General features: G+C 42.1%; 1 protein-coding gene across 2 annotated transcripts in view; it reads left to right on the top strand.

Moving 5' to 3' along the window:
• LOC134337106 (integrin alpha-E-like) overlaps positions 1–17,906 on the top strand; it is a 296,891-nt gene extending 278,985 nt beyond the window's left edge. For both annotated transcript variants that reach the window (XM_063031953.1, XM_063031952.1), the window contains 2 exons: positions 8,662–8,772; positions 17,719–17,906. In XM_063031953.1, coding sequence (XP_062888023.1) covers positions 8,662–8,772; positions 17,719–17,781 — 174 coding nt within the window. In that variant the 3' untranslated portion in view covers positions 17,782–17,906. The remainder of the gene's footprint in view (positions 1–8,661; positions 8,773–17,718) is intronic.
• The last annotated feature ends 242 nt before the right edge of the window (positions 17,907–18,148 follow it).

Here is an 18,148-nt window from a genome sequence, read left to right as displayed (position 1 = left end):
GGCAAGACCAAATGCAAACATTGCTGTGCTGTGTCCGAGTCTCAATAAGCACTACGACGACAAGTATGGAGTTAAATACTATCACAATGAAATAATAATTAGTTGACACATGCATATTCACAAGCGCAATTGCCATATCTACTGCGCTGCTGAATCCGTGGATGTGATGCTATGTCCTTAATCTCGGTGTCATCTGCAAATTTGCTGATCCAGGTTACCACATTATTATCCAGACCATTAATATACAGTAGGTGGCAAACAACAATGGGGCAAGCACCTATCCCTGCAGCACTCTACTACTCACAGGGTTCCAGTCAAAGAGATAACCATCTACCACCAGTCTCTGGCTTCCAGTAGTATCCTATGTAAATACAGATACAAAAAAATCGATATAAGTTCTCCCACATCTCTTTTAGCTCCATGCGTAGATGACTATGCTGATCTTAAAGTGGACCAACTTTTTCCCTTGCTATCCTTTTGCTCATAATATACCTGTAGAACCCTTTAGGATTCTCCTTCACCTTGTCTGCCAGAATAACCTCATGTCTTCTTTTAGACCTGATTTCCTTCTTAAGTGTTCTCTTGCAGTTCTTGTACTCCTCAAGCACTTCATTTGTTCCTTGCTGCCTGTACTTGCTGTACATCTCCTTCTTCTTAACCAGAGCCTCAATACCCCTTGAAAACCAAGGTTTCCTAAACCTTTAGCCTTGCCTTTTATTCTAACAGTAACATACAAACTCAATATTTCACTGTGAAGGCTCCCCACTTACACCTGAACTGGAAGAGGGCCAATGTCTTTGTGGGCAGGTTTACTAGAGCTGTCCGGGAGGGTTTAAACTAATTTGGCAGGGGGTTGGGAACCAGAGGGATAGGGCTGGAGATGGAGTAATTGGTTTACAAACATAGGCAGTGTGTAATGAGACTGTAGGCAAGGAGAGACTGATGATGGAGCAAAACTGCAGTGAACAGGATGAGTTGCAATGTAAAAGGGGGACAAAATGGAAAAGAATGATGAACACAGGACTGAAGGTGTTGTATTTGCATGCTCGCCATATATGGAATAAGGTAGATGAGCTTGCAGCACAGTTACAGATTGTCATGTATAACATTGTGGGCTGAAAAAAGATATAACTGGGAGCTTAATGTCCAAGGCTCAGAGTGTATCAAAAGGACAGGCAGGTAGGCAGAGAGGGTGTGGTGGCTCTGTTGGTTAAAATTGAAATCTAATTATTAGAAAGAGGTGACATAGGATCAAAAGATGTAGAATTGTTTTGGGTACAGTTAAGAAACTGCAAGAGTGAAAAGACCCTGATGGGTGTTATATACTGACCTCCAAACTGTAGTAAAGATGTCGTCCACAGATTACAATGGAAGATAGAAAATACATGTCAAAAGGGCAATGTTATGATAGTCATGGGGGTTTCAATATGCAGGTAGATTGGGAAAATCAGGTTGGTGCTGGATCCCAGGAGGGGCAATATGTAGAATGCTTATGAGATGGCTATTTGGAGCAGCATGTGGTTGAGCCCACTAGGGTTTCAGCTATTTTAGATTAGATGTTGTACACCAGACCTGAATTGATTCGAGTTTAAGGTATAGGAATCCTTAGTGGGAAACTGATCGTAATATGATATAATTCACACCGCAACTTGAGAAGGAGAAGCTAAAGTCAGATGTATCAGTATTATCAATGGAGTAAAGGGGATTACAGAGGTACGAGAGATGAGTTGGGCGAAATTGATTGCAAGTGAACATTGGTAGGGATGATGACAGAGCAGAAATGGTAGGAATTTCTGGAGCAATTCACAGGGCACAGGATATATACATCTCAAAGAAGAAGTATTCTAAAAGCAGATGACGCAACTGTGCCTGACAAGAGAAGTCAAAGACAAAATAAAAGCCAAAGAGAGGGCGTATAACAGAGCAAACATTAGTTGGAATTAATTGGGAAGCTTTTAAAAACCAACAGAAGGCAACTAAAAGAAAAGTCATAAGGAAGGAAAAGATGGAATAGAAGGTAAGCTAGCCAATAATTTTAAAGAAGTTACCAAAAGTTTCTTCAGATATATGAAGTGTAAAAGAGAGGTAAGAGTAGATTGTGGACTGCTGCAAAATAATGCTAGAGAGGTAATAGTGGGGTCAAGGAAATGGCAGATGAACTGAATAAGTATTTTGCATTAGTCTTCACTGTGGAAGACACTAGCAGTATGCCGGATGTTCGAGCGTGTCAGGGGGCAGATAGTTGCCATTATTAGGGAGAAGGTGCTTGGGAAACTGAAAGGTCTGAAAATAGACAAGTCACCTGGATCAGATGGTCTATACCCCAGCATTCTGAAGGAGGTGGCTGAAGAGATTATGCAGGCATTAGCAATTACCTTTCAAGAATCAGTTGATTCTGGCATGGTTCTAGAGGAATGGAAAATTGCAAATGTCATTCCACTCATCAAGAAGGCAGGAAGGCAAAAGAAAGGAAATTATTGGCCAGTTAGTCTGACCTCAGTGGTTGGGAAGATGTCGGAGTTGATTGTTAAGGACATGGTTTTGGGGTACTTGGAAGAAAAGGATAAAATAGGCCATAGTTAGTATGGTTTCCTTCAGGAAAATCTCGCCTGTCAAATCTGTTGGAATTCTTTGAAGAAATAACAAGATAGACAAAGGAGAATTGATGGATGTTGTGTTATTGGAATTTTAAAAGGCCTTTGACAAGGTGCCACACTTGAGGCTGCTTACCAAGTTATAAAACCCAAGGTATGAATGGATAGAACATTGGCTGATTGGTAGGAGGCAAAAAGTGGGAATAACAAGAGCCTTTTCTAGTCGGCTGCCGGTGATTAGTGCTGTTCACAGGGGTCTGTGTTGGGACCGCTTCTTTTTACGTTTATGTCAATGATTTGGACAATGGAATTGATGACTTTGTGGACAAGTTTAGGGATGATGCAAAGATAGGTAGAGGGGCAGGTAGCTTTGAAGAAGCTGAAATGTATAGATGTTCAGATTAGCAGAATGTGCAAAGAAGTGACAGATGGAATAGATAGATAGATATTTTATTGATCCCAAAGGAAATAACAATGTCACAGTAGCATTACAAGTGCATGGATATAAATATTAGAAGAGAAACAGTAAGAATAAAAAATAAGTTACTACAAACAGTCTAACAAGATGGGATCATCACTTCCCCAGCTATAGGTTGACTCATTATAGAACCAAACGGCTGAGGATAATATGTACCTCATTTGATGCTCTTTGGAGCCGTGCAGTTGTCTTAGTTTATTACTAAAAGTGCTCCTCTGTTCAGTTAAGCTGGCATGTAGAGGGTGAGAAACAATGTTTAGAATTGCCAGGTTTTTCCATAGGGTCCTTTGTTCTACCACAGTGTGTCCAGTTTCACTCCTACAACAGAGCCAACCTTCCTAATCAGTTTATTGAACCAATTGGCATCGCCCATGTCGATGCCATTGCCCCAGCACACCACTACTTTGAAGATTGTACTGGCAACAACAGATTGGTAGAACATGTGAGGGAGAGGACTGCATATTCCAAAGGACCTCAGTCTCCTCAGGAAGTAGAGGTGACTCTGTCCCTTCTTGTTCACAGCCTCTGTGTTGGTGCTCACTCAAGTCTGTCATCCAGCTGAATCCCCAGATATGAATAGGTCCTCACCATCAATAGTTACAGGGAGCAATGCAGGCTTAGTTTTCCTAAAGACCATCACTACCTCCTTTGCCTTACCACAGATAGAGATGTTGAACTGCAGACTATTCTGCTTGCACCATTTGACAAAGTACAGTACTGAGAAGTGTATGGTCATACACTTTGGTAGAGGAAATAAGAGAGAGGACTATTTTCTAAACAGAGAGGAAATTCAAAAATCTGAGGTGCAAAGTGATTTGTGAGTCCTTGTGCAGGATTCCCTAAAGGCTAATTTGCAGGTTGAGTCAGTGGTGAGGAAGGCAAATGCGATTTGAGCATTCATTTCTAGGGGACAAGAATATAAAAACAAGGACGTAATGTTGAGGTTTTATAAGGCACTGGTGAGGCATTGCTTGGAGTACTGTGAGAAGTTTTGAGCCCCTTATCTAAGAGAAGATGTGCTGGCATTGGAGAGGGTTCAAAGGCGGTTCACGAAAATGATTCCAGGATCCCAGATCCCAGGAACACTGAGCTCCCAATCATAGAAACATAGAAAAACTACATCACGATACAGGCCCTTCGGCCCACAATGCTGTGTCGAACATCTACTTACTTTAGAAATTACCTAGGGTTACCCATAGCCCTCTATTTTTCTAAGCTTCATGTACCTATCCAGGAATCTTTTAAAAGACCCTATTGTATCCACCTCCACCACCGTCGCTGGCAGCCCATTTCATGCAGTCACCTCTCTCTGCATAAAAATACTTACCCCTGACATCTCCTCTATACCTACTTCCAAGCACCTTAAAACTGTGCCCTCTCGTGTTAGCCATTTCAGCCTTGGGATAAAGCCTCTGACTATCCACACGATCAATACTTCTCATCACCTTATACACTTCTATCAGGTCACCTCTCATCCTCCATTGCTCCAAGGAGAAAAGATCAAGTTCACTCAACCTATTCTCATAAGGTATGCTCCCCAATCTAGGCAACATCCTTGTAAATCTCCTCATAATCTCCTCATTTGTTCATGATACTTCTTGCATTAATATAGACACATCACAAACCATCAGTCTGAGCACATCCCTCCTCTATCACCTGTCTAACCATCCTCTCACACTGCCTACAAGCTTTCTCTATTTGTGAGCCAACCGCCCCTTCCTCCGTCTCTTCAGTTTGGTTCCCATCCCCCAGCAATTCTAGTTTAAACTCTCCTCAATAGCCTTAGCAAACCTCCTTGCCAGGATATTGTCCCCTTCGGATTCAAGTGCAACCCATCCTTATTGTACAGGTCACGCCTACCCCAAAAGAGGTCCGAATGATCCAGAAATCTGAATCCCTGCCCCCCGCTCCAATCCCTCAGCCACGCATTTATCCTCCACCTCACTCTATTCCTATACTGACTGTCGCATGGCACAGGGTCTCTGCGTTAAATACACCCAACAACCTGGCCTCCACAGCTGCATGTGGCAACAAATTCCACAAATTCACCATCCTTTGGCTAAAGAAATTTCTCCGCATCTCTGATTTGAAAGGTCAGCCCTCTATCCTGAGGCACAAAATACTCTGCAGATGCTGGGGTCAAAGCAACACTCACAACACGCTGGAGGAACTCAGCAGGTCAGGCAGCATCCGTGGAAATGATCAGTCAACGTTGACTGATCGTTTCCACGGATGCTGCCCAACCTGCTGAGTTCCTCCAGCGTGTTGTGAGTGTTGCTCTATCCTGAGGCTGTGCCCTTTTGTCCTAGACTTTCCCACTATGGGAAACATCCTTTCCACATCTACTCTGTCTCGGCCTTTCAACATTCGAAGGGTTTCAGTGAGATCCCCTCTCATCCTTCTAAATTCCAGCGAGTACGTACCCAGAGCCATTAAACATTCCTCACATGATAACCCTTTCATTCCTGGACTCATCCTTGTGAACCTCCTTTGAACCCTCTCCAATGCCAGCACATCTCTTCTTAGATGAGAAGCCCAAAACTGTTCACAATACTAAAGGTGAGGCCTCACCAGTACCTTATAAAGCCTCAGCAACACATCTCTGCTCTTGTATTCTAGACCTGGAAATGAATACTAACATTACATTTCCCTTCCTCACCACCAACTCTACCTGCAAGTTAACCTTTTGGTTGTTCTGCACAAGGACTCCAAAGTCCCTTTGCATCTCAGATTTTTGGATTTCTCCCCATTTACAAAATAGTCTGCATATTTATTTTTTACTACCAAAGTACATGACCATGCATTTTCCAACATTATATTTCATTTGCCACTTTCTTGTCCATTCTCCTAGTCTTTCTCAGTCCCTCTGCAGTCTACCTGTTTCCTCAGCACTGCCTTCCCATCCACCAATCTTCATATCGTCTGCAAACTTGGGAACTGAGCCATCTATTCCATCACCTAAATCATGGATAACCTGCCTTATCTACAATACTCCCTTGCATTGAAATGGATGTAACCCTGAGCTTTACTTCCACCACACTCAACCTTTCGGTTCCTGTCTTTGTATGTAGGCTGAATATTTACTTTCCCCACAATTACTCCACTACTTGTGCTGGCACTCTGGTTCTTATGCCCTTGCAGCTGTAGTTTAAAACCCCCAGAACAACCTTCCCTCAGGGTTATTGGTCTACCTCCAGTTCAGGTGCAACCCATCCTGTTTGTACAGGCCCACCTTCACTGGAAGAGAGCCCAATGATCCAAAAAACTGAAGCCCTCCCTCCTGCACCATGTCCTTAGTCAAGTGTTAATCTTATTGTTTTCCAATTTTTAACCTCATTAGCCTTTGGCATTGGTAGCTATCCTGAGTGTCCTTTAGCTTAACACCAACTCCCTGGATGTACTTTGCAAGGTGTCATCGTCCTTCCTGCCTACATCATATGTTGTTTTAATAATCTTGCAGATGTAAAAGTTAAGACAAAATCTTAGTATCATTTATGGAATACATAATACAAAGGTGGTATTATCTGTCTGAAAACAGGAATTAATATGGTCAAATGATGTCCTTTATCTTTACGGAATTAAGCTGTACGTAGCCATCTGGTGTCTGGTCCAACAGCTTTTGGCAACAATAGCATTGCCACAATCATTTGGATGGTGTCCACAACATTAACTAAAATGTGTATGTATAGAAATACATGTATAGTTTTAGAAGAATGATGGGGAACCTCATTGAAACCTATCAAATATGGAAAGGCCTAGATAGAATGGACATGGAGGAGATGTTTCCTCTAGTGACAGAGTCTAGGATCAGAGGCCATAGCCTCAATATACTAGGGCAGAGATGTGGAGGAATTTCTTTAGTCAAAGAATAGAGTAGAACTTTATTGTTGTTGCTCGAGATAACAAGATTGCGGTGCTACTCCAGTCTGTGCAAAACAGATATTCATAATGCATGTATTATGGCTTAATTAAAAACAAAATCCCATATTCACATGCAACAAGTGACTTCAATAGCCCATAACACTGGAAGGCCATTGGAAATCTGGACTGTAGCATTACTCTGCACAACAGTTCTCAGAAATAAACTGTTTTTCAGTCTTACTGCCTTTGCTGAGATGTTTCTGCATCTCCTACCAGATGGCAGGAGATTGAACACTCAGTGTCCAGGATAGGATTGGCCTTCAATGATGCTACAAATGTGCCGTGGACATCAAGAGTTGTAGATTGTCTTTAAGTCCAGTAGTTGAGTCCCAGTGATGTGCTGAAATATCCTAATCACCAATTGGAGGGTGGTAATCTGTGGAATTAATTACCACAGGCGGCTGTGGAGGGCAAGTCTTATGGTCTTATGGATGGCTGTGGTGGCTCAGTGGGTAAATTTAAAGTGACAGTTGATCAGTTCTTGATTAGGACATAAAAGGTTATGGGGAGAAGGCAGGAGAATGGGTTGATAGGGACAATAAATCAGCCATGATGTCAAGAGCAGAACAGACTTGATGGGCCAAATGTCCTAATTCAGCTCCTATATTTTATGGCCTGATGCATCAATATATAGTAATATCATGTACTAAGTTAATGGAAAGTAACAATATTATGTTCTGCCAAGTGGTTTTGACTTTTTAAACTATTTCTGCAAATCAGTAGTAGTTGAATACAACTTTTAATAAATAATTTTGTTAAATAATGTTTTTATTATTTGAAGCTCTCTTTAAACTTTAAGTATCAGGGATGCAGACTCAGAAGGGGATGTCCTTGCCCTTGGCTACCAGTTGGTAATCGATAATCATCTTATTGGTGTTACGTACTAAAATACTGCAAAAGGCTTTATTTTCAAGCCATCCAGATAGATAATTCCAAATACAAGTACATCAAGGAAGTTAAAATGTAAAAGGCAATAACAGAATGCGGAAAATAAATACGAGAGATTTTGTAATGCTGGAAATCCAGAACAACAGAAACAAAATGCCTCTCCATAGATGCTGCCTAACCTGCTGAATTCTTCCTGCATTTTGTGTGTGTTGAACAGAATGCAGAATATAGTTGGCTACTTTTCTGGTGCTATGGGAACTGTTGACAGAGGAGTTTTCATAACAGATCAAGCTGTGTTCATAACTCTCTGCAGTTACAACCTCATCTGTCTGTGGGGTGGTTCCAGAGTGACAGCCATATAAGCACAACTGATCAGTGAGGTCACTGGGTAAACATCGGCAATGGGTTGGATTGAGCAAGATAGGACATGCCTCCAGTTAGAAAGAAGATGTAGGCAATAGGCAAGGGAGCAGAAAAGAACTCTTGGCTAGGGCATTAGTATTCCTGGATGGGAACTCAACAAATCCTGGGAATAACTGATCTTTCTCCCTTTTTCCAAGACAATCGATCTTTTAATGTTTAATTTTCTAATAAAACTTTGTCAGTAATTTGGCACATGGAGCTTAGAAAAATAGAGGGCTATGTGCTAAGGAAATTCTAGGCAGTTTCTAGAGTAGGTTTCATGGTCACAACATTGTGTGCTGAAGGGCCTGTAAGGTGCTGTAGATTTCTATGTTCTATGTTCTAATCATTGACTCATGTTCATCATTCCCTCTTTAGATACACGTGAATGTTGTAAATACTCCAGTCTTTAATGTTGCCCAACTGGTGGTTGGGAGCTCAGTTGGTGGAATCCTGCTTCTATTCCTGATGATTTTCATTCTCTACAAAGTAAGTGCAAATATCAAAATTTGCCTGTACAGTAACAGAGAGAGACTTATTCTATTGTCTTTCTATGATTCAGCACATAAATTTTATTTTGTCCAATGAATACAATTTAAGAAAAAAATAGCTAAAGATCATTATTTTAATATCAATATCACAAAATGCAATTTATTCACAAGGCTGGAAATACATATTGCTGAGACATTCACTCAGTAGGGCATTTACCCTGATACAAGAGAAAAGCAGAAGAGTAGCAGAAAACCAGAAATACAGGAGGCTGAGGGGCATGGAAAAAATGAGTGCTCATTGTCTTTTTTCCCCCAGGGTAGGGGAGTCTAAAGCTAGTTTTAAGGTGAGAGAAGGAAAGATTTAATTAGGGCCTGTGAAGCACGCTTTTCCACATAGAGGATGGTGGATATGTAGAATAAGCTGCCAGAAGAAGTGGTAGAGGCAGGTACAATTCAAATGCCTAAAAGACATTTGGATAGGTTCAAGGATAAGAAAGGCTCAGTGGGATGTGAAGGCATGTGGGGACCAGCACAGGAGGGCATGTGGACAAGTCGAGCTAGAGGATATGTTTCTGTGCTGTATAAATCTATGACTCAATAATTAGTAATGGAATATGGAATGGGAAGTCATATAGAACTCCTACAGAGAGAATGGAGGAAAACTGAAGAAATAATTAAAAATAGAAGATGATTGTTCATTCCTTGGGTTGGTTACGAAATCTGCAGATGACATAAAAATTGATGGGGCTGTAGATGGTATAGAAAAACATCAAGGGATCAGTTATGGACAGATAAATAGCAGATGGATTTTATCAGTAGAATATAGATCAGTTATGGAAAAGGGAAAAGCAGAAGGAGTTTATCAGTAGAATATAGATCAGTTAGGGACAGATAAATAGCAGATGGAGTTTATTTCCAAATAAGTGTGAGTTAGACCATAAGACCAGAATGGTACATGGAGCTTCGAAAAATAGAGGGCTATGGGTAACCTGAGGTAATTTCTAAAGTAAGTACATGTTCGACACAGCATTGTGGGCCAAAGGGCCTGTATTGTGCTGTAGGTTTTCTATCTTTCTATGTTTCTAATTAGGCCATTTGGCCCAACGACTCTACTCCACCACATCATGTCTGATCCATTTTTCCTTTTAGCTCCAATCTCCTGCCTTCTCCCATATCCCTTCATCCCAGACAACCTATCTAACATCTTCAACCATACCCTGAGAATCTATCAACCTCTGCCTTAAATGTACACAATAACATGGCCTCCACAACTGTGGAGTGGCAATACTCATCTCCATTCTAAAAGGTTGCCCCTCTAATCTGAGGCCTTGTCCTCTTGTCTTAGACTCTCCACATCCTCTCTACATCCACTCTATCAAGGTCTTTCAACATTCAATAGGTTTGAATTAGGTTATCCCTCATTCTTCTGAATTCCTGTGAATACAGGCTCAAAGCCATCAAACACTCTTCAAATGACAGGTTGTTTAATCCTAAAATAATTTTTGTGAACCTCCTGTAAACCCTCTCCAGTTTCTGCACATCCTTTCTAAGATAAGGGGCCCAAGACTGCCTACAACACTCGAAGTGAGGCCCCACCAGTGCTTTATAAAGCCTCAACATTAGATCCTTGATTTTATGTTAGAAACATAGAAACATAGAAAACCTACAGCACAATACAGGCCCTTCGGCCAACAATGCTGTGTTGAACATGTGCTTACTTTAGAAATTACCTACGGTTACCCATACCCCTCCATTTTTCTAAGCTCCATGTACCTATCCAGGAGTCTCTTAAAAGACCCTATCGTATCCGCCTCCACCACCATCGCCGGCAGCCCATTCCACGCACTCACCACTCTCTGTGTAAAAAACTTACCCCTGACATCTCCTCTGTACCTACTCCCCAGCACCTTAAAACTGTGCTCATTCGTGTAAGCCATTTCAGGCCTTGGAAAAAGCCTCTGACTATCCACGCGATCAATGCCTCTCATCATCTTATACACCTCAATCAGGTCACTTCTCATCCTCTGTCGCTCCAAGGAAAAAAGGCCGAGTTCATTCAACCTATTCTCATAAGACATGCTCCCCATTCCTGGCAACATCCTTATAAATCTCCTCTGCACCCTTTCTATGGTTTCCACATCCTTTCTGTAGTGAGGTTACCAGAACTGAGCACAGTACTCCAAGTGGGGTCTGACCAGGGTCCTATATAGCTGCAACATTACCTCTCAGCTCTTGAACTCAATCCCACAACTGATGAAGACCAATGCACCGTATGCCTTCTTAACCACAGAGTCAACATGCGTAGCAGCTTTGAGTGTCCTATGGACTCGGATCCCAAGATCCCTCTGATCCAACCAAGAGTCCTACTATTAATACTATATTCTGCCATCATATCTGACCTACCAAAATGAACCACCTCACACTTATCTGGGTTGAACTCCATCTGCCACTTCTCAGCTCAGTTTTTCATCCTATCGATGTCCCACTGTAACCTCTGACAGCCCTCCACACTATCCACAACACCCCCAACCTTTGTGTCATCAGCAAACTTACTAACCCATCCCTCCACTTCCTCATCCAGGTCATTTATAAAAATCACAAAGAGTAGGGATCCCAGAACAGATCCCTGAGGCACACCACTGGTCATCGACCTCCATGCAGAATATGACCTGTCTGCAACCACTCTTTGCCTTCTGTTTGCCAGTTCTGGATCTACAAAGCAATGTCCCCTTGGATCCCATGCCTCCTTACTTCCTCAAAAAGCCTTGCATGTGGTACCTTATCAAATGCCTTGCTGAAATCCATATACACTACATCTACTGCTCTTCCTTCATCAATGTGTTTAATTATATTCTCAAAAAATTCATCAGGCTTGTAAGGCATGACCTGCCTTTGACAAAGCCATGCTGACTATTCCTAATCATATTATGCCTCTCTAAATGTTCATAAGTCCTGCCTCTCACGATCTTTCCTATCAACTTACCAACCACTGAAGTAAGACTCACTGGCCTATAATTTCCTGGGTTATCTCTACTCCCTTTCTTGAATAAGGGAACAACATCCGCAACCCTCCAATCCTCCGGAACCTCTCCTGTACCCATTGATGATGCAAAGATCATCGCCAGAGGTTCAGCAATCTCCTCCCTCGCCTCCCACAGTAGCCTTGGGTACGTCTCATTTGGTCCCAGTGACTTATGCAACTTGATGCTTTCCAAGAGCTCCAGCACATCCTCTTTCTTAATATCTATATGCTCAAGCTTTTCAGTCCGCTGTAAGTCATCCCTACAATCGCCAAGATCATTCTCAGTGTGAATACTGAGGCAAAGTATTAATTCAGTACCTCTGCTGTCTCCTCCGGTTCCATACAGACTTTTCCACTGTTACACTTGACTGGTCCTATTCTCTCTTGTCTTACCCTCATGCTCTTCGCATACATGTACAATGCCTCGAGGTTTTCCTTAATCCTACCCACCAAGGCCTTCTCATGGCCCTTTCTGGCTCTCCTAATTTAATTCTTAAGCTCCTTCCTGCTAGCCTTTAATTTTATAGATCTCTGTCATTACCTAAGTTTTTGAACCTATCATAAGCTTTTCTTTTCTTCTTGACAAGATTTTCAACAGCCTTTGTACACCACGGTTCCCGTACCCTACCATCCTTTCCCTGTCTCATTGGAACGTACCTATGCAGAACTCCACGCAAATATCTTCTGAATATTTGCCAGATTTCTGCCGTACATTTCCCTGAGAACATCTGTTCCCAATTTATGCTTCCAAGTTCCTGCCTTATTTCCCCTTACTTCAATTAAACACTCTCCTAACTTGTCTGTTCCTATCCCTCTCCAATGCTATGGTAAAGGAGATAGAATTGTGATCACTATCTCCAAAATGCTCCCCGACTGAGAGATCTGCCACCTGAACAGGTTCATTTCCCAATACCAGATCAAGTACAGTCTCTCCTCTTGTAGGCTTATCTACATATTGTGTCAAGAAACCTTCTTGAACACACCTAACAAACTCCACCCCATCTAAACCCCTTGCCAATCGATATTTGGGAAATTATAATCTCCCACGATGACAATCTGGTTATTATTATACCTTTCCTGAATCTGTCTCCCTGTCTGCTCGTTGATGTCCCTGTTACTATTGGGTGGCCTGTAAAAAACAACCAGTAGAGTTATTGACCCCTTCTAGTTCCTAACTACCACCCACAGGATTCAGTAAACAATCACTCCATGACAATTCCTCCTTTTCTGCAGCCATGATACTACCTCTGATCACCCCCCCCCCACCTCTTTTGCCTCCCTCCCTGTCCTTTCTGAAACTTCTAAAGCCTGGCACTCTAAGTAGCCATTCCTACCCCTGAGCCATCCAAGTCTCTGTAATGGCCACAACATCAGAGCTCCAAGTACTGATCCACACTCTGAGCTCATCCACCTTGTTCATGATATTCCTTGCATTAAAGTAGACACATCTCAAACCATTGGTCTGAGTGCATCCCTTCTCTATCACCTGCCTATCCTCCCTCTCGCACTGTCTCCAAGCTTTCTCTATTTGTGAGCCAACCACGCCTTCCTCCGACTCTTCAGTTCAGTTCCCACCCCCCAGCAATTCTAGTTTAAATTCTTCCCAATAGTCTTAGCAAACCTCCCTGCCAGGATATTGGTCCCCCTCGGATTCAAGTGCAGCCCATCCTTTTTGTACAGGTCATGCCTGCCCCAAAAGAAGACCCAATGATCCCTGCCCCCTTCTCTAATCCCTCAGCATCACATTTATCCTCCACCTCACTCAATTCCTATACTCAATGTCGCATGGCACAGGCAGTAATCCAAAAATTACTATCTTTGAGGTCCTGCTTCTCATCTTCCTTCCTCACTCCCTGTATTATATTTTCAGGACCTCTCACTTTTCTTACCTATGTCAATGGTACCAACATGTACCACAACCTCTGGCTGTTCTCCTTTCCACTTCAGGATATCACGGATGCAATCAGAAGCATCCTGGTCCCTGGCACCCGGGAGGCAAACTACCATCCATGTTTCTTTCCTGTTCTACAGAATTGGCTTTCTGACCACCTAACTATAGAGTCCCATCTCACTGCTGCCATCCTCTTCCTTTCCCTACCCTTCTGAGCCAGAGTGCAGCCACTGTTGCTTCCCCCGGGTAGGCTGTTCCCCCCAAACAGTACTCAAACAGGAGTACTTATTGTTAAGGGGGATAGCCACAGAACACCGGCCTCACACACACACTTCTTGTTTCTATTGTTCACAAGTAACTCACCTCACCTCAACCCGCTATCGCTGATCAAGCTTCCTAATCATCCATCTTCCCATTCACTTGACAACCTGACAAACAGTTATCCACCACTACTCTCTGGCATCTCCCATCCAGCCACTGTTGACTCCATTTTACTGCTTCAATATTAATATCTAACGATTGAACCTCCCTAACTAACCTTCCATGTGGAACCTTGTCAAAGGCCTTACTAAAGTCCATATAGACAACATCCACCACTTTACCCTCGTCAATTTTCCTCGTAACCTTTTCAAAAAATTCAATAAGATTTGTCAAACATGACCTTCCACGTACAAATCCATGTTGACTGTTCCTAATCAGACCCTGTCTATCAAAGATAATTATATATAACATCTCTAAGAATACTTTCCATTAATTTACCCACCACTGCCGTCAAACTTACAGGCCGATAATTACCAGGTTTACACTTAGAACCCTTTTTAAACAATGGAACCACATGAGCAATACGCCAAACCTCCGGCACCATCCCCGTTTCTAATGACATTTGAAATATTTCTGTCAGAGCCCCTACTATTTCTACACTAGCTTCACTCAAGGTCCTAAGGAATATCCAGTCAGGACCTGGAGACTTATCCACTTTTATGTTCCTTAAAAGCACCAGTACTTCCTCTTCTTTAATCGTCATACTTTCCATAACTACCCTACTTGTTTCCCTTACCTGACACAATTCAATATCCTTCTCCTTAGTGAATACCGAAGAAAATAAATTGTTCAAAATCTCCCGCATCTCTTTTGGCTTCACACATAGCCGTCCACTCTAATTCTCTAAGGGACCAATTTTATCCCTGACTATCCTTTGGCTATTTGTAGAAACCCTTTGAATTTATTTTCACCTTACTTGCCAAAGCAACCTCATATCTTCTTTTACCTTTTCTAAACTCTTCCTTAAGATTCTTTTTACATTCTTTATATTCCTCGAGCACCTCATTTACTCCATGCTTCCTATATTTATTGTAGATCTCTCTCTTTTTCTGAACCAAGTTTCCAATATCCCTTGAAAACCATGGCTCTCTCAAACTTTTAACCTTTCCCTTCAACCTAACAGGAACATAAAGATTCTGTACCCTCAAAATTTCACCTTTAAATGACCTCCATTTCTCTATTACATCCTTTCCATAAAACAAATTGTCCAAATACACTCCTTCTAAATCCTTTCACATCTCCTCAAAGTTAGCCCTTCTCCAATCAAAAATCTCAACCCTGGGTCCAGTCCTGTCCTTCTCCATAATTATATTGAAACTAATGGCATTGTGATCACTGGACCCGAAGTGCTCCCCAACACATACCTCCATCACCTGACCTATCTCATTCCCTAACAGGAGATTCAACACTGCCCCTTCTCTAGTTGGTACCTCCATGTATTGCTGCAAAAAACTATCCTACACACATTTTACAAACTCCAAACCATCCAGCCCTTTTACAGAATGGGCTTCCCAGTCCAAGTGTGGAAAATTAAAATCTCCCACAATCACAACCTTGTGTTTACTACAAATCCCCTTGCATATTGAAAGCCCCCATTATAATTGTGTCATTACCCTTATTACATGCCTTTTCCAGCTCCCTTTGCAATCTCAACCCCACATCTTGGCTACTATTTGGAGCCCTATATATGATTCCCATAATGGTTTTTTTTAAACCCCTGCAATTTCTTAATTCCACCCACAAAGATTCAACATTCTCTGACCCTATGTGGCCTCTTTCTAAAGATGTAATTCCATCTTTTACCAACAAAGCCCTAGCACTGCTGATGCCTTCCTGCCTGTCCTTTCCATGCAAAGTACATCCTTTGAATTTAAGCTCCCAACTATGGCCTTCTTTCAGCAATGACTCAATAGTGCCCATAAAGTCATACCGACCAATCTCTAATTGCATCACAAGTTTGTCCACCTTATTCTGAACGCTACATGCATTTAAATACAGCACCTTCAGTCCTGCAGTCTTTGACCTTTTAGATTTTGCCTCCGTGGTACAAATTAACTCTTAGCACTGTTTCCATTTATATCCAATCATTGGCTTGTCCTTCCTTACATTCATGTTACACCCATCATCTACTTGTAAACTCCTGGCTCGTTCTCAGCTCTATTATATTGGTTCCCATCCCCCGTCACATTAGTTTAAACCATGCCCAACAGCTCTATAAATCTGCCCGTAAGAATTTTCTTCCCCCTCGGATTCAAGTGCAATCTATTCCTTTTGTACAGGTCCCACCTGCCCCAGAAGAGGTCCTGATTATCCAGAAATCTGAATCCGTGCCCCGTGCTCCAATTCTTCAGCCACCCATTTATTTGCCACCTCATTCTATTCCTATCCTCACTGTCGTGTGACACAGGTAGCAACCCCGAAATTACTACCTTTGAGGTCTGCTTTTCAGCTTCCTTCCTAACTCCATGTGTTCTTTTTTCAAGACCACCCCGCTTTTCCTTCCTATGTCATTGGTACCAATATGTACCACAACTTCTGGTGGCTCACCCTCTCTTTTCAGGATATTGTGGATGCATCCAGAAATACCTTGGACTGTGGGACTTGGGAGGCAGAATACCACCCGTATTTCCTTTTCACGTCCACAGAATTGCCTATTTGTCCCCCTCACTATAGAGTCCCCTATTACTGCTGCCATCCTCTTCTGTTCCCTACCCTTCTGAGCTGCAGGGCCAGACTCAGTGCCAGAGGTATGGCCGCTGTTGCTGCCCCCAGGTAGGCCGTCACCCCAACAATGCTCAAAATAAAGTATTTATTGTTGAGGGGGACAGCCACAGGGCTGCTCTCCACTATATGACATTCTCGCCTCCCTGTCCTGTGAGTCAACCACTTATCTGTCTCCTGCAGCCTTGAGGTGACTACCTCCTTATAGCTTCTGTCTATCACTGCTTCACTTTGCCTAACAGGCTGAAGATCATCGAGTTCCCTAACACGGTTTCTAAGGAGCTGCATCTTGATGCACCTGGCACAGATGTGGCCATTTGGGAGGCTGGGAGTCGGACACCCAGAACGGAACACTGGCTCTGTTGACATACCATTATTCTCTCTAGAGTTAAATAAGAAATCAGGAGTGAACTCACCTACTTACCTTGTCTCCACCTGTTCTCGACAAACTTCTATGCCCTTGTGTTCTGTTACTGTTTGCCTGGGCTTTTAGAATTTAATATTAATGTTTCAAAGGTTTGACCATCCTAAGCAAGATCGTCCATTTCAATTTTGGACGTGTGGTCAGCCTTGATTCAATATGAAATTTGCTGTGTTTAGGAATTTGTTAATATTCTTTCCCACTCAGTGCTGATTTCCACAACACCAGTAATGTTTAGGTCTGCTACCATTGTACATCTTGCATTTATTGTCTAAGGTAGGTTCTAAGTATTTGCACTCTTACTGAATAAATTGAAATTCTGAGTTAAAAATCACATGGTGCTGTCTTATCATTTCCCAAAATTCTGCAAGGCGCTCCTCATGAGCAATGCGATTAATTGAAAACACACAGTCAGGCTGCATAACTCATGGAGACTGTACAGTCAACCACTGACTGCTATTTGTACTTATCTCGTTTGAAACTTGTTTTGATTTAACCCTTCAAATTGTTGTGTCACATCCATGCTTATGTTATCCTTGTATTGATTTTCTTTCCCTTTCCCTCACAGTGTGGCTTTTTTAAACGAAGTTACAAGGACAAGATTGAATTAGATGAAGAAATTGAAAAGTGAACAATGAAAATGAGGGAACATTTCGCTTTAAAGGATGAATCATTCAGAGCAAGGATTTGTTAAGTTGAATGTCTGATGTGTTTTGTATTGATTGAAATTCCTTTCAATAATAAAATATGTGTAATTTTTCCAGACGTGGTTATATTTATAAAGCCACTAGCAGCTTTTCATTTGATCTGGGATTTTGTGTAAGGTGTAATCATAATACAGAATTGTTAATATGAAACTACAGTGGCATAGTAGTCCTAACAGTAGGGATGCCAGGCAAGATAGCTGAATGCTTCTCTTGTGGGATGGCAGGGAGACCCCCAGTGTGAGAAGTGCATCGAGCTGCAGCTTTTAACACACTGCGTTAAGAAGTAGGAGC

This window comes from Mobula hypostoma, chromosome 23, assembly GCF_963921235.1.
Source record: "Mobula hypostoma chromosome 23, sMobHyp1.1, whole genome shotgun sequence".
NCBI classification, from domain to species: Eukaryota; Metazoa; Chordata; class Chondrichthyes; order Myliobatiformes; family Myliobatidae; genus Mobula; species Mobula hypostoma.
This window is presented reverse-complemented; position numbering and strand designations above follow the sequence as displayed.